We start from the raw sequence: 20,720 nt of genomic DNA on the forward strand, positions 1-20,720 counted from the left end.
ATACAGAGAGAGAGAAGAGATTGGACTGAGAGAGACGAGAGAGATTAGAGATAGGAGAGGAAAAATTATTAAAGAATAAAATGTATACCTCTTCTATGCACCTGCCACATTTCCTGAATTAACCAGAATTTAGACATGTGTCCTGGCTCGCGAAAACCAATTCTTTGTCCCGTAATTACAATTTAACGGACTTAAGTGCACCCAGAAATGAACTCAGAAAATTACGAAAACAATCAAATATCCCGAAGTTAATAAAAATATAAGTTTCGAAATTTTAAAAACACTTTCGAGGTGCGCTTTATACCCGCTTTTTAATAAATAACGAAACGAGGCGCGCGTGAAACGAATCCCGAAAATTCCCAAAATAATTTTAAAATTCTCCGAATATTATAACCTTCATAAAATATGAGTTTCGTAATTTTTGAAGATTTTCATAATTAAATATAGATTTTACAACCAAACACACTCATAAAATCATTTAAAAATAAATAATTAATAAAATATTGATTGCTTAATTTTATAAAGTCCTAAAATTAATTATTAAAATTATAAAATTATAAAACTAATTTTAGAAATAATCCAAGTATTTCTGAAATTAAAACTATAATGAAATCATTTTTTATAAGCAAAATAAAATCATATATCTCACTAATAAATCACACAATTCAATCCCACATAACAACAATCATAAATAATTAAATAACAATCCATAACTGCTGCCAAAACCAATACACATATTTTATTTATTTACTTAAACCTCTATTACACTTCCAAATATTAGAAATAAAATAAAAATACACGAGTCGTTGTAGCCGAGGCTTAAGCAGACCGCAGGGAAGAGTGTGTTTGGAAGACCACCTACTATAGTTAGGTTCTCAATTCATCATATTGTTGTTTTGGGTCGACTCTAGTTTGAACTTTTGGGAAGTTGAATAGTGTATTTAGACTTGTAAGACTTTTAGAGTTACTTTTGAAACTCTATCTCGAAGTTATCCATGTAACTTATTATTTTTGGTTGTAATAATTATTCTTTGTTTGATTATTGTTATTTGTTATTTGTTTTTGTTTTATACTAAACCTGTGAAAGATCCTTGACAAGTCAAGGTGCCAAGTCTTTATATTATGGTATATACATGCTTATATTTTGTTTGTTGTTGGTTGTGACCGCCAGGTCTAGGCCCCAAATTAGGAGGCCGTCATAGGTTGGTATCAGAGCTACAAGTTTGGTCAATGAAACAAGCTTAAGATTAAGCGAGTCTTATAGGTTTAGGGTGGAACTAAAGTCTAAAACTCATATGGAGTATAAATTGGGATTAAATTATTGGATATTGTCTCAATAGGGTTTGAGTTATTTAGTTTCGCGATAGATTTTAGATAACCTTTTTCTTTTGCTTTATATATATATAATTTCATTATTACAGTTATTCGATTCTAGCAGTGATGAAGATTCCGATAGGAACCATCCCCTCGCACCTTCTGACTCCACCACTAACTCTCCCTCTCGTATTTTCTGCCCTTACTACGATTCTGAGATGAAACATATATCTAATTTTGAGGATGACCCTAAGGAGGATCATGAGGATGACCCTGAGGAGGATCGTAAGGATGAATCTTAGGAGGATCACGAAGAGGATCATGAGGAGGACCCGGAGGAGCACCCGGTCATGAAGATTGTTCACATTTCTAGCATCCATTTACTTCAGTTCCTGAGGCACCAGTTCCATTCCATGTTCCTTTTTTTTAGACAGTACCTTCATCCAGTATAAATCCAGTGACTTCAAAAGCTAGTACCTCTAGATCTAGAGTCTTGTATCCAGTAGAGGCTCACAGGCATATGTTTGAGGAGTCGAGTTGTGACGATGCTGTCAAGGAGGCCCGTTATATCCGTAAGATTCATGCCTGGAGGAGGTCTGATATTCGAGCACTTCGTGAGGGTTCAGACTGGATTAGATGATGTGATTGTTGGAGATTCAGATGTAGTAATGTATTTCAGCACCAGTAGGCTTGTGATAACTTGTTATGTAGTTATTGTTGTGTAGTACTATTCTATGATGTTGTGTGTAGTAACTAGTGGCAACATGGGGTTATTTTCCAGCTTACCCTTTTACCTGACCATTAGTCGGTTGTGTTGTATTTCCTTATTCAGTATTGTTGTTATTGTAACCTAACTTTAACTTTTAACTTATGTATCCACGTACATTTGTTATATAACATGTTGTACTTTACATTTTCACACATGTTCATACTTGTTTCTCTATATTACCAATTTAAATACCTGTTTGATAATACCTATGTTTAATACCTTTGGATAATACCTCTGAATCACCTAGAATTATTCCCAAACCATGTTCCTTTACGTAGCATCTTGCCATGATAGAAATAACAAGCAACTTATGTAGTAATAAGGTTGCATGGAAATTAAACAAGTTAGATTAAAACCAAAATGGATTTTCAAAACTATAAGTTCATATCAAATTAGATGCCATTCTAGCCTATCGCTTAGTAAATTGTTTGTTTAATTATCAAAAAGATGTCACCAAGAAGAAGACAGACTACAACTACCAACCAAAATGAAGGCCAAAACCAAGATACTCCAACCATGGCCCATATCCTTCACCTACTTTAACAACAAATTGTTGTCCTTGTTCAACAAAGAAACCCAGGACCTCTGAGATAGAATACTAGCACTCAATTAAATCAAATAGCAGATTTAATTTCAAAACACAGCAAGGTGTGCACTCCAATATGTCAAACTCTCAGTCTTACAAGGTTTTATAACAAACTATAATGGACAAAGGATTGTAAACAGATAACATGAGCGTTCGAGAGGCTCAGACTCTCCCAATAACTAAATTAAGCCAAACATTCGATAACCCTAAATTGCCAGCCTCCTCTTCCTTTTGTTCCTCTTCTTCTGTTCTATTTTTACTCTTTTACCCTTGCTCACTGCTTTGACCCATTTGTCCTTCTTTGTTAGTTGTTCTTCCTCTTTTGCCCCTGCTGTTACGTCTTGTATACACATGGACAATTGGGTGTGTTATATTACCCCCTCTCCCAGAGACTCACCTTGTCCTCAAGGTGAAATTCTGGGAACCTCTGAGCGATTAACTCGCTATCCTCCCATGTTGCTTCAACTGCAGGAAGTCCGTGCCACTGAATCAGCACTTCTTTCTTCACATCAGTCCCTTGTCCTTGACCCTCTCTAATCCCCAAAAGCAATTCTGGTTCCATTATAAACTCCAAATCAGGTGATAATTGTGGGGGAATCGTTGTCGTCACAGCAGCAGCGCCAACATGCCTTTTAAGCTGTGACACGTGAAAAACAGGATGGAGTCTGCTAGTAGAGGGCAACTATAGTTCATAAGCCACCTTGCCAATTTTCTTAATAATCGAATACGGCCCAAAGAATCTGGGAGATAATTTCTCATTTGGGCGTGTGGCCAAAGTACGTTGACGGTATGGCTGGAGCTTTAGATAAACGTTATCCCCCACCTTAAAGGTCTCCTCTCTTCGATGAATATCAGCCATTTGTTTCATCTGCTGTTGTGCTTTAATCAAATTGTAGCGGAGTTCATCCAGGGTTGCATCCCTTTCCTAGAGCCATTCATCCAAGCTATCCACCTGTGTTTGTCCACGACTGCCTCTAGTTATATGCGGAGGTTCCCTCCCATACAAGACTTGGAACCTCCGCATATATTCTAGTTATATGCGGAGGTTCCCTCCCATTGTGCCCATGTCTTGGGTTTCCCAGCTACAAAACAACGCAAGAAGGTCTCGACCCACTTATTAACAATTTCTGATTGCCCATCCGTTTGCGGGTGATACGCCGTACTTCGTTTTAGCTCCGTTCCTTGTAACCTGAATAACTCACACCAAAAATGGCTCAAGAAAATTTTGTCCCTATCTGACACAATCGACTTTGGGAACCCATGGAGTTTAACTACCTGTTGTATATATATTTCAGCTACTGACGTGGCAGTGAACGGGTGACGAAGCCCAATAAAGTGCCCATACTTGGATAGTCTATCTACTACAACAAGGATTACGTTAAATCCCTTCGAAACTGGCAAATCCTCTATGAAGTCCATTGTTACATCCTGCCACACCTGTTCTAGTAGAGGTAAGGGTTGCAATAATCCGGAAGGTGAACGTTGGGACTGTTTGTTTTGTTGGCAGACTTGACAACATTGCACGTGCTGCTGCACATCTTTCCGCATTCCTCCCCAAAACCAATCCTTGGCGATGCGTAAATATGTTTTTAACTCTCCGCCATGCCCCCCAACCACCGAATCATGGTATTGTCTCAGTAGTATGCCCACAAACTTAGACCGACGAGGAATTACTAACCTGTTATTGTACATTAGTCTGTCATCCTGTAATCGAAACTTGGACTTTTCCTGAGTAACATTTTCCACATGGCTCCGGATTTTTTATAACTCTTCACTAGCAGCAATTTCCTTATACAATTCACCCCAATCAATGAGATTTGTGGAGATCAAAACCCGTAACTCTCCTTCGCCATCTTGTTTTCTGAAAAGAGCGTCTGCTACCCGATTTGCCACCCCAGGCTTGAATTGGACCTCAAAGTTAAAACCCAGTAATTTTCGCACCCACTTCTGATAATCTGGGTTAATCTCTCTCTGCTGCAACAAGTATTTTAGGCTCTGTTGGTCGGTTCTAACCACAAATTTCCTGCCCAACAGGTAATGCTTCCACTTCACTATTGTGAGGCATATTGCCATCAATTCTTTCTCGTATATGGATTTTTGCTTTGCCAAGATGCCCAACAATTTAGTAAAGAATGCTATAGGCCTATTTGATTGCATCAAGACGGCCCCCAACCCATAGCCTGAAGCATCTGCCTCCACAATAAAATCTTGCATAAAATCTGGAAGAATGAGCACGGGTGGGTTTATCATCGCATTTTTGAGACGCTGGAACGCCTCTGTAGCTTGCTGTGTGCATCCAAAATTATCTTTTTTCAGCTGGTCTGTCAAAGGTTGTGCGATTTGTGCATAATTCGCAATAAATTTCTGGTAATAGCCGGTCAACCCCAGAAATCCACGGAGTTCTTTCAGGTTTGATGGTTGGTGCCAATCTACCATGGCCTGTACCTTTGACATGTCCACTGCTACTCCCTCCCGGGATATCATATGCCCCAAATAAGATATGGTAGACTTACCAAATTCACATTTCTTTAAGTTTGCATACAACCGCTGCTCCTGTAGTTTGCTCAAAACCAATTCCAGATGCTCCCTATGCTCTCCCTCAGATTTACTATAAATTAGGATGTCATCGAAGAAGACCAATACAAACTTTCGCAAAAAAGGTCTAAACACATCGTTCATAAGAGATTGGAAGGTGGCGGGGGCGTTCGTGAGACCGAACGGCATCACCAAAAACTCGTAGTGTCCATCATGCGTTCTAAATACGGTTTTATGCACATCCTCCTTCTTTACTAAAATTTGATGGTATCTCGCCTTCAAATCCAACTTGGTAAACACCCTAGACCCGTGCAATTCGTTCAATAACTCATCTATAACCGGAATAGGATACTTGTCTGGAATAGTCTCCTTGTTTAAAGCCCGATAATCCACACAAAATCTCCACGAGCCGTCCTTCTTCTTTACTAATAAAACCGTGCTTGAAAATGCACTTTTAGATGGTTGAATAATCCCTGCCTCAAGCATCTCCTTGATTAACCTTTCAATCTCATCTTTCTGAATTTGGGGATATCTATAAGGTCTGACCCCGACTGGGTTGCTGTCCATTTTTAATGTAATCTGGTGCTCGTGTCCTCTTGATGGTGGCAAGCCTTTGGGTTCTGCAAAAACGCCCTGATAGTGCTTAATTACGGGCTGCAAACCTATTGGAATTTGTTCCATTCTCTCATTGATAGCTCCTAGTTGCCTTTCCACTACCTCCACCTTGTTACTTTCTATCAAAAAACCATGTCCTTCCTTCCGTAAACATTTGATCATCGCCTCCAGTGTTATTTTTAATCGAACCAGCGAAGGGTCACCCACTAGAGTGACCTTACTGCCCCTCAATTCAAACTTCATGACTTGAGTTCTCCAATTTGTAACCACCGGGCCTAATGTCTCCAACCACTGAATACCGAGTATAACATCCGTAGATCCCAACTCTAGAGGCAAGAAATCATCACATACTACTACACAATCAGCCAAATGCACACTCAATTTTCTACAAACTCCGGTACCCTTAACCATCTCGCCGTTTCCCAGGGCTACCCCAAAACAACCGGTTGAATCAGTGGGAATATCAAGCAATTTAACCAACGAAAGGGATATAAAATTATGTGTCGCTCCCGGGTCAATTAAGACTACCACCTCTTTATTATCAATTCTGCCCCGGAGCTTCATTGTTTTAGGATTAGATAAACCTATGACCGAGTTTAGAGATACCTCTGTGGTGATTTCCTCGGTTGGTGACATTGGTGGGTCTGAGCTGCCTCCATCAGTAGCGTCCTCATCCTCTTCATCCACCAAAATCACACTAAACTCTTTTCTCCTGCACCTATGCCCCAGTGACCATTTTTCATCACATCGGAAACAAATGCCTTTAGCACGCTTCTCTTGTAATTCTTTATCTGTTAGCCTTCGAAATTCAGACCCCGTTTTAGCATGGCTTGTAGGATTAATGGATTTAGGAAAACTCACAGATGCTTGAGACTCCGAGACATTCGAGCTCCAACTCCTGGTCATGGTTGGGCTGATCACAGACCCCTGAGAATACATCGACCCGGCACCTCCACGACTATATCCATTTGAATACCCTGTTTTGATCGATCCCAAGGAATGTCTCCTGCCGATGGACACCTTATTTCTTTCCTCGATTTTGAGAGCCATTTCCATTGCCTGTTCGAGATTAATCGGATTTAAGACCCTCACTTCCACCCTTATATCTTCTTTCAGTCCATTAAGAAATTGCCCCAACAGTATTTGTTCCGATATGTGGTCCAAGGGAGCTACAGTTTCAATAAAACGACGTCTATATTCATTCACCGTACCCAACTGAGTCGTTGCAAGCCATTGCTCGTAGACTGAACCTCCTTCGGTAGGCCTAAACTGCCTTAGAATAAATGTTTTCAGATCTGACCACAAGCGGATAGGGCGGCGCTTTTGCTCCCATTGATACCATCGTAATGCATCACCTTCTAGTGCCACCGCTACTGACTCCAACATTTCATCTTCAGTTAGGTGGTAAAAGGAAAAATAGCGCTCTACCCTTAGGATCCATCCATCTGGATCATTACCGTCGAAAATAGGCATGTCTAATTTCCGGTATCTCCAGTTGCCCGGTCCTCCTCCTGACCCCCCGCCTCCATAACCAGTGAAACTACCAAACCCTCCTGAGCCACCTGGTTGTACATCCTTATTAACTCTTTGGTCCACTCTCCCACCTCCTAATCCACTTCCTCCTCCAATTAGTATCGCCGATGAAGAACCCCCATTCACCACACTCCCCTCTCCTTTATCCTTCATTAGGCTGTTTTGATTGGCTATCCCTACCAAGCCGATCTGATTTCAGAGTGAAATTTGAGCTGGTCAGTACGAATCATGTTAATCAATTGCTCATTATGTTCATGAGATCGATTAATTCTCCCCTCGAGTCTCTCCGATAACGCCTCTATCTCCTCCCCTTGCCTTCGACTCGCCGCTTCCTCCCCTTTCAACAACAACTCCGTTAGTGATTGCTTCATCGCTGTCATCGCTGCTTCAACTGCTTTTTCTACCATCTCTGCCATTTTCTCCTCAACCGCGGCTGCCTTCTCTTCAATTAGATCTAGTCGCTGTGTTGTAGTCGGTGGTCCCATCGGAGCGAAGGGCTCTGATACCACTTGAGATAGAATACTAGCACTAAATTAAATCAAATAGCAGATTTAATTTCAAAACACAGCAAGGTGTGCACTCCAATATGTCAAACTCTCAGTCTTACAAGGTTTTATAACAAACTACAATGGACAAAGGATTGTAAACAGATAACATGAGCGTTCGAGAGGCTCAGACTCTCCCAATAACTAAATGAAGCCAAACATTCGATAACCCTAAATTGCCAGCCTCCTCTTCCTTTTATTCCTCTTCTTCTGTTCTATTTTTACTCTTTTACCCTTGCTCACTGCTTTGACCCATTTGTCCTTCTTTGTTAGTTGTTCTTCCTCTTTTGCCCCTGCTGTTACGTCTTGTATACACATGGACAATTGGGTGTGTTACAACCTCCTATAGTAAACTTTAAGACATTTTAAGTTGTCCATCCCCCAGAGTCTAAAGGTACTACTTATCTGATAGAAACTAGAGCATGGCTTAGGGAAATGGAGAAAGCGTTTGAGTTGGTCAAGATAGTAAAAGAGCAGAAAGCTGAGTATGCTGGGTATTTCTTAAAGATAAAAGCTAGTTTCTGATGGGAGTCTAAAGTATTTGAAGGAAATAAGGTAATAAATTGGCAGAGATTTACTGAATTATTTTTTCAATAAGTGCTTTCCTTAGTACATGCAAGATCAGATGAAGATCAGAATCTTGGAGCTCAAGCAAGACAACATGCCTGTGGAAGAATATGAATCTAAGCTTGTGGAGATAGCCAGGTTTGTACATGAGTTTATTAATACTGAGCAGAACAAAGCTAAAAGGTTCCAACAAGGATTAAATCCATGGATTCGAAGCCAGGTAGCTATTTTTGAGTTACAAACATATAGTGTAGTAGTTCAAAAAGCAAGGATTGTGGAAGGTGAAAGTACGATGATAAAGAAAGACAAGGAAGGAAAGAAAATGAAGTTGTAAGGATCTGAAGGAAGTCAATAGCAAGGAGGTGGAAATTTTCATAATAAATTCGAGAATAAGATGGGTAATCAAGGAAAAGGATTCCAGAACTTCAGACTTGGAAATGGTGGAAGAAATTGTTCCAGAATCTCAATCCACAGCAGAAAGCCATCAAACCTCCATTGCCTAAATGCAAGACTTGTGGAAAGAAGCATCCAGGGGAGTGCAATAGGCCTAACGCCACCTATTTTAAGTGTTGTACAAAAAGGCACTATGCAGCAGAATATGCCACCTTAATTGTGAGAAAGCCTAGTGTCTTCTATAAGTGTGGAAAATAAGGTCATATATCTCGAGAATGCAAGGAACCGCAACCTCTGAAGATGCTCAGGATTACTAGACCACCTCCAGTACCTCAACCCCCAATTTAGGCTAGAACTTTCAACATGTGAATGAATGTCGCTGTTGAGGATGTGGATGTAGATGCAGGTACTCTTCCTGTGAACTTTATTCAAGCTAGAGTCTTAATTGATTTGGAGCTACAAAGATCTTTTATTTCCTACAAGTTTGTTGATAAATTGGAATGTGAACCTCAACCGTTAGATCAATCTTTGGTTATAGAGGTAGCTAATCAGGATATAATTACGTTGTATCGAGTGTGTCCTCAGTTTAATGTTGAAATATAAGGATAACATTTATTTGTGAACTTGAGTCCTTTCAAGTTAGAAGAATTAGACGTGATCTTAAGAATGGATTAGTTAGCTGATCATGACACTAGAATCGAATGTAAAAGCAAGCGTGAAAAATTAAGTCAACGGATGGTCAGGAGGTCAGTTTCCAAGGACAAAAGTAAACCAAATAGTGTATATCGATAATTCAAGCTAATATAATGCTAAGAAAAGGATGTGAAGCTTACTTGGATTATGTGATTAATGTTAGTAAAGAGACATCCAAGATTGAAGAGATTCTCGTGGTTAATAAGTTTCCGGATGTCTTTCCAGATGAATTATCAAGACTACCACATGACCGTGAATTAAAGTTTTCTATCGACTTGACACTAGATATAGAGCCCGTATCTAAGGCACTTTATCGAATGGCACATGTGGCAATGAAGAAGTTGGCTAGTCAATTTCAAGAACTATTAGACAAAGAAATAATAAGACCAAGTACCTGACCTTGGGGAGCACCAGTCTTGTCCGTGAAAAAGAAAGATGGAAGTATCAGGTTATGTATTGATTATTGAGAGCTCAACAAGTTAATAATTAAGAATAAGTATCCATTATCAAAGCTTGATGACTTTTTTGACCAGTTGAGAGGTGCAAGCTGCTTTTCTAAGATTGATTTAAGGTCTAGATACCATCAGCTTGAGATCAAATCAGAAGATATTTTGAAGACAACATTTTGTACGAGGTATATCACTATGAGTTTTTAGATATGGCTTTCAGATTAACAAATGCGGCCGCAAATTTTATGGATCTAATGAACATAGTCCTCAAAAAGTACTTGGATAAATTTATGATTTTATTTATTGATGACATCCTCATCTACTCTAAAACGGAAGCCGAGTACGCCGAGTATCTGAAGATAGCACTAGTGATTCTCAGATTAGAAAGGTTATATGCAAAGTTCTCAAAGTTCGAGTATTGATTAGCAAAAGTGTGAGCAACGAAGGAATTAAAGTGGATCCCACAAAGATTGAGGCCATAATGAACTGGGATAGACCAAAAATGTTAACTGAAGTGAGAAGCTTTATAGCTTTAGTTGGATACTATAGAAGATTTGTGCAAGATTTCTCCATGATAGCCACTCCACTGACCAAGTTGACCAGGAAGAATGGGAAATTTTTATGTACGGATAAGTGTGAACATATTTTTCAATAATTAAAGAAAAGATTAGTATATGTGCCAGTATTGGTTCTACCAAATGACCAATGAAATTTCGTGATATACAGTGATGCATTGCATAAGGGATTAGGATGTGTATTAATGTAACATGATAAGGTCATTGCATATGCTTCGAGACAGCTAAAGCCTCACGAGCAAAAGTATCCAACTCATGATTTGAAATTAGCAGCAATCATTTTTGCATTTAAGATTTTGAGACATTATCTATATAGTGAGAAGTGTGAGATCTACACAGACCATAAAAGTTTAAATTATATATTCACCCAGAAAAAGTTGAACATGAGACAGGGAAGATGGTTAAAACTTATCAAAGCCCATGATTGCACCATTAACTATCACCAGGGAAAAGCAAATGTGGTAGCAGATGCACTAAGCAAACACCATAGGCTAAATTTTCTAACGACTTCATAAGAATTAGTAAAAAAATTTAAAAATATGGAAATTGAGGTATATGTTTCAGAATCAACAAAAGATCAAGCTTATGCCATGACTTTTTAATATGAGTTATTAGAAAAGATTAAAAGATGTCAAGAGAAAGTTATGCTTTAAGAAAATGATAAGTTAATCTAGGAATCAAAAGGATGATAAAGAAATTTAGAGATCCTCTTCCCGCAACTGGATACCCAATATTCTAGATTTGAAGAACGAGATATTGAAGGACCCCCACAGTTCGATGTATTCTATTCACCCTGAAAGTTCGAAGATGTACAAGGATTTAAAGAAGAACTTATGGTAGACATTTATGAAAAAGGATGTAGCAGAGTGGGTAAGTAAATGTTATACTTTCCAAATAGTGAAAGTAGAGCACTAGAAGCCTAGTGGATTGATTCAGCCATTGAATGTAAAAAAGTGGAAATGGGAGCGCATCACTATGGATTTTATAGTTGGATTTCCAAGGACTAGAGTAAATTATAATGATACCTGGGTTATTATCGATCGATTGACCAAGAGAGCGGACTTTCTACTAAATGAAAGATACTATCTGGAAAAATTTCTCAAGTTATATTTAAATGAGATAGTAGTACGTCTTAGAGTTCCTGTATCAACCGTGTCTGAAAGAGACCCCTGATTTAACTCAAGGTTTTAGAAGTAATTTCAGGGATGCTTACGCACTAAATTGACAATGAGCACCGCGTACCATCTATAAACAGAAGGACAAAGTGAAAGAACAATTCAGACAATTAAGGACATATTGAGAATGTGTGGGTTGGATTTTAAAGGAAATTATGATGAACATCTACCACTGGTTGAGTTTTCCTACAACAATAGTTACCATACCAATGTTAGAATGCCTCCGTATAAATACTTATATGGAAGAAAGTGTAGGTCGCCTGTGTATTGGGCTGAAGTGGGAGAACGTCAGTTGTTAGGATCTGAGCTGGTTCAGCAAACAAAAGAGAAAGTGGAAATAATTCGAAAAAGCTTAGTTGGCGCTCAAGATTGATAGAGAAAATTTGTCGACCCTCATAGGAAGAAAATTAAATTTGAATGTGGAGAATCCGTGTTATTAAAAGTGTCACCATGGAAAGGAATATCAAGATTCGGTAAAAGAGAAAAGCTTGGTGCAAGATATATTAAGATATATTGGACCATTTGAAGTGTTGAAACAAGTTAGAAATGTTTCCTATGAACTTGAATTACCACCACACATTCAGGATATCCACAACGTGTTTCATATGTCGATGTGAAGGAAGTATAAACCAGATTAAACTCATATAATTGAATATGATCCTCTAGAAGTACAATCGAATCTATCCTACGTTGTGCAGCCGATTAAGATTCTAGATTGAAAAGAGAGAACACTTGGCAATAAGTCTGTAGCTTTAATACATGTTTTGTTGAGGAATCTCAAGGTTGAAAAACCAATATGGGAATCAAAAGTGAGATGCTTTCCAAGTATCCTTATCTGTTTACTTAGGTCTGATTATGGGGAAAGAATCCTTTTAAGGATGAAGGATATGACGGCCCATATAATTATATGCCTTTATTAATATTTTGCCTGTATAATATTTGGTGTATAATCAAGAATTGATGTGTTATGTGAATGTTATGAGGTGTTTGAAAAGTCAAATATAGGATTATGTGATTCATATGTGATGATCTGATAGAGTCATGTCGTTTCTGTGATTTTAGAATAAATTTATTGTTAAAAATTTGTATTTTAATAACTTATAATATTTATATAAAATTACCAGAGTCACATTTAATCGTGAAACCTTTTGTATTATCTTCAAATAATAATTATGCATTTTCTAAAAATAAGAGTTGGAATTCTTTTAACTATATTGTATTTTAAAATGAATTTCAACCATTTCTCTAATTATCTTGGAAACTTCCAATTTAAATATTTATAAGCTCCAAATTTTTTTTAAAAATATTTTGGGGTAGATATTTTTGTATACTTTATTTAAAAAATAATTATCAAAATTTTAACCAAAATTAACCATTTTAATTAAAATTTACAAATGCTTTTTCAGAATTGTATTATTCAGTAAATACATTTATGAAATTACATTTTTCTCCTTAAAAATTTCAAACCCCTAAACCCCCACCCCTCTTTCTCGTCTCTCTCTCTCTCTCTCTCTCCCTCTCTCTCTTATCCTCTCTCTGTCTCTATACTTTCCCTCTCCTTGATTTCTCTCTAGTTTTTTTCTAATTTCTTGACTTGAAATCGGCTGTGTGTTTGGTTTACTGTCCTCTACAACCACATATATATGCATGTTTATTTCCTGTGAGTTTTCCAAAGCTCTCTTTCGAGCTTGGTTCAAATTTTTTGAAATTCAAATGGGATTGATGGCTTCGAATTAATTCAATGATGAAAAACATGTGTATGCCCTTGTTCATGTTTAATGGGTAAATTTTGAGCAGAAAACCCCGAGTTTAGGGCACCACCATGTTACATGCTGATTCTCAATGATCAGAAGAAGCTCAGGATCTGACCGCGTTTAGATGTCATCAGTATTTGGTGTGTCCTCAGGATTTGATGCATCATCACTATTTGCATGTCATCAGCATCTGAAGGTGGTCAATTATGAAGATTGATTTTGTTCCTTATTTGAGGGATGGATATTTGTTACGTTCTGAGTAATAAAACTTTATGTATTCAGTTGAAGATATGTATCATTTTCTGTTAGTAATTAATAATGCATGTCTTAGATTGATTTGTAGCAGTTGTGTATTATATAAACATAGTTTAGGTCATCACATAATCATTAAGTCGAGTATTGTACGACCTAGCAGCTCTCAAAAACATCAGTATTTCTTGAGAGAGTTTGTAATAGTTTTTATCAGAAATATAAAGAACTGTTATAATTTTATACTTGTTCGAAATATTTATACAATTATATCTAACCCCCTTAAACAATTGTAGTATTACTGGGCAACAATTGGTATCAGAGCGGATTGATAATTTACTATCAGAAATGATCTAAACATGTCTCTGAACAAGTATGAAAGTATCAAAATCCCCATTCTGAAAAAGACTGAATATCCTAAATGGAAGGTGAAGATGCTCATGTACTTGGAAGCTACAAATCCAGACTACCTCAACGTAAATAATGATGGACCTTACAAGCCAACAAAATTGGTACCTGCAACTCCTATTGTTACTGAACACCTTCAGTTGAAGAAATTAACTTCAAAATTAAGAATTAAAGAGAAAATCTCAACTGGATACGAATGATGCACAACTTATTATTGTACCTTAAATTTCTTCAATCACAATCAAATATATTCATCGAGTGAAAATATTTTACTATTTAGAAGAAATGTACTACTCTAGAGATATTACCCGCATATTCAAAACACATATTGTCATTTATTTCGGTCCTAGGAAGTCCCGATATAAAGTTTATTATAAAGTTCTTCTCTGACGTTCTGCCACTTATAATTCTCATTCTTGTCTTCACGTCCTATTATCAAAAAGTCTCATTTTACATCCATGTCTTGTATCATATTTTCGGAGTAAATTGAATCTCTCGAGTTATCAATGCTTAGGCAAAAACCTATCTCTTAATCCGACCTTACCTACTACCCACATATACATGGATGGTATACTTTATTCCGGTTCAGCACGATTCATAGTGTTCCCCATACTTCTGCCAACATGTTAAATTAAATAATAATATCGATCAGTTACAATCCTTACTGGGATCTGATAACATATCCTCATCTCCTCTAAACAATATCGAACTTACCCCTTGCTAAAGTATTTATTAATAGAAGAATGATTAGGTTCAGTTAACCTAACCCTAGTAATTCAAATAACATTTTCTTCGTCTTTTCCCTTCAAGTATTTTTACTGTATCACTCCTTGGTGAACTATACTCACTTTTGAAACCATCACAATATCATGCTCACCCTTTGATGCTGGCTTTAATTATGCGATAGATATAACATTTACCTACATGTCGTTACCTTTCTATTCTTATTCCATGCTCATCAGTACCTTCATTTAACCTTCCTTATTTAATCACATTTCCAGAATGAATTTCCTATTTTCAAATATAAGTGTTTCATTCCGTCCTTTACTTTAGCTCTGTCACACCTGATGTTTGTAACTCACTTATACACTGGACTATCTTATTAAATTCTTTATCATCCTTTTGATTCCACTTCTTTCCCTAGTTAAGTTCTCCATTCTCATAAATTATTATCTCTTCTTAACATAAGCGATCCCTTCTTTCTAATTGTACTGATTTAGTTATCATTACATAAGCCATTCTGTGGCTAATACTGGAATGAAAGCTTTCTATTAATAAATATTTGGATTCTTGTTAACAGAACTATCAAAATCCATTGACAGCTATCTCCCTATCCTTACTCACATCATCACTAATTGCACAACTTTTATTTTTATTTATTTTTTTTATTAAACAACTCTAACTATCTTCTGTCACATCTTTGGCTTCTTCGCATTAAAGATATGTTTCAGATTATTGAGGTCTATGCCCGCTATACATCGTCTTTCCTGCATAATCAAGGCATCTCATTCTTTAGTTCACATGCTAACATTGTCAGCTTATATCAAATACTTGTATTCGCGAGTTCACCGGTATTTTGAAATAACTCTTATTACATCGTCATTCTATATTAATATACCTTCAAATCTTTTAACATAACTTTATTTCCGATGATAAAATTTCTATAATCGTCTAACAACATCCATACTGGCATAGTTTCCAATCTTTTATTTATTCAACCTCTCTTCTTCATTCTCTTCTTTCATTCTTTTGCTTTTTATCTTGACCCTTTAGTTCTTGAAAACTTCCTTCTCACTCGCATGTGCAATTAACTTTTAAGTCTCTTACCTATCGTAAAGGGCATATTTATCTAATTAAAGCCTCACACACTTGCATTAACATCGCGCTAATTCTGCTAAACTTCTGAATTCTACCAGTGTCCTTACTTTCTCCAAATTTCTCATTGCTTTGACTTCGGATCTTAAAATCACATCATAATTTGACTTAATCTAATTGGAATCGATTCCATTTAACTGACCATAAGTTGGTAAAATTAACCAATTAACTCTTTCAATTGATCAATCGAACCAAGTGATGACTATTTAAATGAAATCAGAGACCAATTATATAAAGTCAGTTTGGCTACAACCACTTCTTTTAGAAACCTAGATCGCAATCATTTGGAGTATCAACAAAAATATTAATAACCCACGGAAGTATACTTTTGCCTTTAAAAGTAGGGTATTTCTAAAAATTTGGGCAGCATCTCCTCTATATTGTAGACTACTAGTCAGACTTAAGCCGACACCAACAATCAATCAAACAACCAATCAACCATATCAATCCATCATCATGAACTCATCATTTCACCATACTTCCGAACATATCCTATTGATACCTATATATACTACTAACTAACATAGCATACATCTTTTTATCAAACTAGGGACATAACCATACCTTTCATTTATTCCTTCAAAATATCTCAGAACTCTACTAATGAATATAAAATTATACTGTTATTTCTCAAAAACTTTATTCCAGGATTCTTCTAGTCCATTTTTTTAAGCTCTCCAATTAACAATTTATATCACTTATACTTGTTCATAAATCCGTTCTAAAGAAATCTTTTACTCTTATTTCCCACGGTCACACTTATATATGGATACTTTTAAGAACCTATACTGCATCTTTCAACCGATCAAACAAATCTTCTACCCTTGAAAATATACGCTTCTTCTCATTAGTTAACTTGTCTAATTTCTGATAACCAACACATGGTCTCCATCCATACTATCATATTCTATGAAAACTCATTTGGTTTTAAAGTGTTACTTCTTAAAAGATTTATGCAGTTGGATCACCAGTTCTTTATCTTTATTTATATTTTCCTATACGGAATTTTCGTCGCGGGCTTAGTTATGAGCGTCAGATTCACCATAACTTATTCACTCAAGTTGGGAAGCCTAACAATTTCTTGAAGAACACATTCAAATTCATTTATTTGTAACTAGAATTCCTTCAATCTTGAACCTTCATGATAAGTATCTCCCGCATGATTAAGGTATGCTTCATCTTCACAGTGTATTAATCGATTGTCTGGGCCATTATTGAGAATTCCTTCATCTACTTCCGTTGTCCCGTCAATCGTTTGCCTCACCTGGTGTACGTAACTTTACTTTCTTATTTCTATGGTTAATTTACCTTATACGGTTTGCTAACTACTCCAATTCATGCCAAAATTTTAGACTTAAGATGTATCATGTATACAGATTTTCACTTCTGATTTGATGTCTACAACCACATTATTGGCATAGTGATTCTTCTTTTGCACGAAAATGTCCATCATTTATTGGCTTGTAATTATTCGTACTTAGCATAAAACTCTTTCTGCTACATGAGGTCTTTTCACTTCTTTTAAATCACTCAAATAATAGACCTTACCCAAGAAGAGAATTTGTGTATATGATTCTGATTGGAAACCTTTTATAAAAAATAAGAGTACAAGAAAACAATCGGAAGGATCCATAAATCAATAAGTCATACCTGAAGAGGAAAGAATGAATGATGATTTAGATATGAATGAGACAACCATATTTGTACTCAAGATGGCCAGTCTTTCATACTATATGGCATACAACACATGATTAGATGGCGTCTCACCAGACTCCTCATCATTTTGACAAAACGTCACATCATAATACTTCTTGTCTCGATCAGAAAGCAATATTCTTAGAAGAAAAATAATTTGAAAGGGATACAATAAATGTTCTTTCCTTCTTGTCTCATATATCACTGAGAGAAGCTCACACGTATTCAAGAATGAAGAAGAGTATATGCAGTCGTGGAAAAGAATGACACCGTTGGTCGCCATCTACGTTTAGCTTATGCATACTTTTAGGGCTCGTTTGAGTAACAGATTCCAGATCCACTTCAGATGATAGATTCAGGATATCTTCTGGAAATACCTTTAACATTTTAACAATTCGACCATAGTTGTCATCTCATTGGATTTGCCGTCATAATTTCTTGCTTCATCCCTGTCATGTAAGTCTTGTATTTTTAGCGTCATGCTTCCATGTTTGATACTTTAATAATTTGATCATAATCGCGTTCTTACGATATTTATAATCATAATTTCTAATTTCTTCTATTCTGCGTAGAGTAACCATTGATCCTACAACACCTCGACTTTATCGATAGGAATATTATTCTTCTTCAATCGTCTGGAAGATTCCTCCATTTTCTTCAATTATCCTTGGTATTCTTTTGGGTCAATGAACCCATTTTAAAATTTAATAGTTCCATAAATTGAATAAATAACATTTCCGCATGTTGAGTCGATTGTTGATACTATTAAACAAGGTTTGCACCATTCTGCTAAGGAAATTTTAAACTTCTCCGTATTAGCGGGTCTACTTGGCCCTCTAAATTAACAATACTGAGTTCGATCAAATATTCTTCCGGGTAATCTAATACTTATAATAAGAAAAACTCAAGTAGTAATTTGACAACCAAAATCTTAAAACTTATTTCGTGTAAAGATCTTTTAGGAATTCTATTAAGAAAATCTTTTTCGAAAACTTTTTTAGAATTTTGAAAATCAAACATCTGGTCGCCTTTACTATATGAGTTGGTTGCTATTCTCTTCAACCACATCAAGGTATCTAATTGAAGAAATGACCACCTAAGGGTCCATCCACTTCAGTATATCTTCTACCCCTTATTGGGCATTTCGTCTTCATTAGTCGGAAAAAACTTCATTTACCGTTGCATACCATTTTATTTGTAACTCTAACTCCAGTACTGACATCTGGTACTATCTTTGATATTTTCATCGTCGTCCTTGATGTAATATTTACAACCAGTTAACGTAATTCAACATTCTATCCATATATTAAAGTGTATCTTCTTGTTAATCTTCAGTATATCTAATAAGGTAGATATCATTTCTTGCGCGGTGCCCGAAAAGTGATAAGAAGCTTCTCGCCATAGTGGTGCCTTTAAACTTGCAACATTGGCTCTTCGTCAGCTTCAATCAACTCATTGCCTCCAACCTGGAGCTTGACCTGCTACGCTATTCTAAGTTGGCTCATACTAAAACTTTTCTATCTTTCCTTATACAAAATTCTCACAAAAATCAATCGCATTTCCCTTTAAAATCATATGAAAAGCAGGGTAATTTACCCATTCTCTGTCGAGCTGTCGACTCTTCGCAATTATAGGATCTAGGTACTTGATATATCTATAGCATCCATATATTCGCGTTACACCTATCTTAACAACATCATATCTGAATAATCAATATCATATCTGATAATCTTAACTCAAGCTCGACATGAGTTTACTTAAGGTCTTCCCTATATTATCTAGACCTGCCAATCTTATCTTAACTTCTACCTATTCTTATTTCAGGGACCAATAACCCGTGGCTTTGATACCAACTGTAACATTCCCAAATCCGGGGTCAGGATTTGGTGTCACTAAATAAATTTAAACAATATAGGAATATATATTAAAATAAATATATATATAACCCCTCATTATTCCGGATCGCTTACAGGTTATGGTATAAAACAAGAATCTAACCTTCTAAAATTACAATAACTAAATACAATTTTATTACCTCTTTACTAACTTCCTTGTATTATTCACTCTGACACCTCCAAATTCCTTCAGGTGGGATCTTTCCACTTTTGCTGTCTATTAAGAGCTATTCACTTTTGTCCTCGCTTGATACTGAAATAAATAAGGATTCACAAAGCAAGAGTGAGCCAAAAATTCCCAGCAAGCATCATAAATGGGATTCCAGATATCAGATCAAAGAAACTCCTGGAAAAAATCTTTAAATGATTTCAAAACACTTTTATTTATTTAAAATAGTTGAGCGAATGAAAACATCGTCCCTCATTGGCCTATAACCATAAATCACATTTTTCTGTAAGAAATGTAAGCATGTTATTCATATAACACGTAGTCACATAATTTATGTAAAACCTATGTTGAATAGCCAAAATATAGGTCTCGATAGTTTTAGTATTGAAATCGGGTCAAAAGGGGTATTTATCGATCAATAGTTGACTCAGAATGATGCGCAAAACAAATTATCTTTTGATACAAAAGATATTAGGTTTCGAAAGTATTTTTATTGGAAGCAAAATATTTTTCTGAGTCTAGAGGCGTTCGTTTCGTGTTAAATGGACGAACGATTGATTTATTATGAATAAAATGAGAATAATTCAATTAATTATAATATTAATTAAATTTTAAATACCTTTATATAAATTTTAAAAGCTCAAAATGATTTAAAAATAATTAGTTGGCTGAATTATAAATAATTATATTTTATTTAACTATTTATAGAATTAATTAATTAAATTAATTATTTAATTAATTAAATCTATAAATAATTAACTAAAATAAATTATAAATAATTAAATCAAATTTAGATTTTTGAAAATAATAAAGAAAATAATTTTATGGATTTACAATAATTTAGTTAATTATTTAAAATAATTAACTAAATTTATTTTGAATTAAAAAACAATTTTTAAAATTTATAAATAATTTTTGAATTAATT

The 20,720-nt window shown here is 35.9% G+C and overlaps 1 protein-coding gene across 1 annotated transcript; it reads right to left on the bottom strand.

Moving 5' to 3' along the window:
• Positions 1 to 2,558: 2,558 nt before the first annotated feature.
• Positions 2,559 to 3,528, bottom strand: LOC141695734 (uncharacterized). The gene is made up of 3 exons (XM_074499958.1): positions 3,370 to 3,528; positions 3,067 to 3,306; positions 2,559 to 2,681 (listed from the first exon to the last, which is right to left on the bottom strand). The coding sequence occupies exons 1-3, from the start codon at positions 3,526 to 3,528 to the stop codon at positions 2,559 to 2,561; spliced, it is 522 nt and encodes a 173-aa protein (XP_074356059.1).
• Between the last annotated feature and the right edge of the window lie 17,192 nt (positions 3,529 to 20,720).

This window comes from Apium graveolens, chromosome 11, assembly GCF_009905375.1.
Source record: "Apium graveolens cultivar Ventura chromosome 11, ASM990537v1, whole genome shotgun sequence".
Lineage (NCBI taxonomy): Eukaryota > Viridiplantae > Streptophyta > Magnoliopsida > Apiales > Apiaceae > Apium > Apium graveolens.

Coding starts and splice junctions, on each gene's coding strand:
- LOC141695734 (XM_074499958.1), bottom strand. CDS start 3,528: ATGGCTGATATTCATCGAAGAGAGGAGACCTTTAAGGTGGGGGATAAC. Junction 3,307..3,369: donor TTATTAAGAAAATTGGCAAG/GTGGCTTATGAA, acceptor CACGTGTCACAG/CTTAAAAGGCATGTTGGCGC. Junction 2,682..3,066: donor AATTTCACCTTGAGGACAAG/GTGAGTCTCTGG, acceptor ATTGAGTGCTAG/TATTCTATCTCAGAGGTCCT.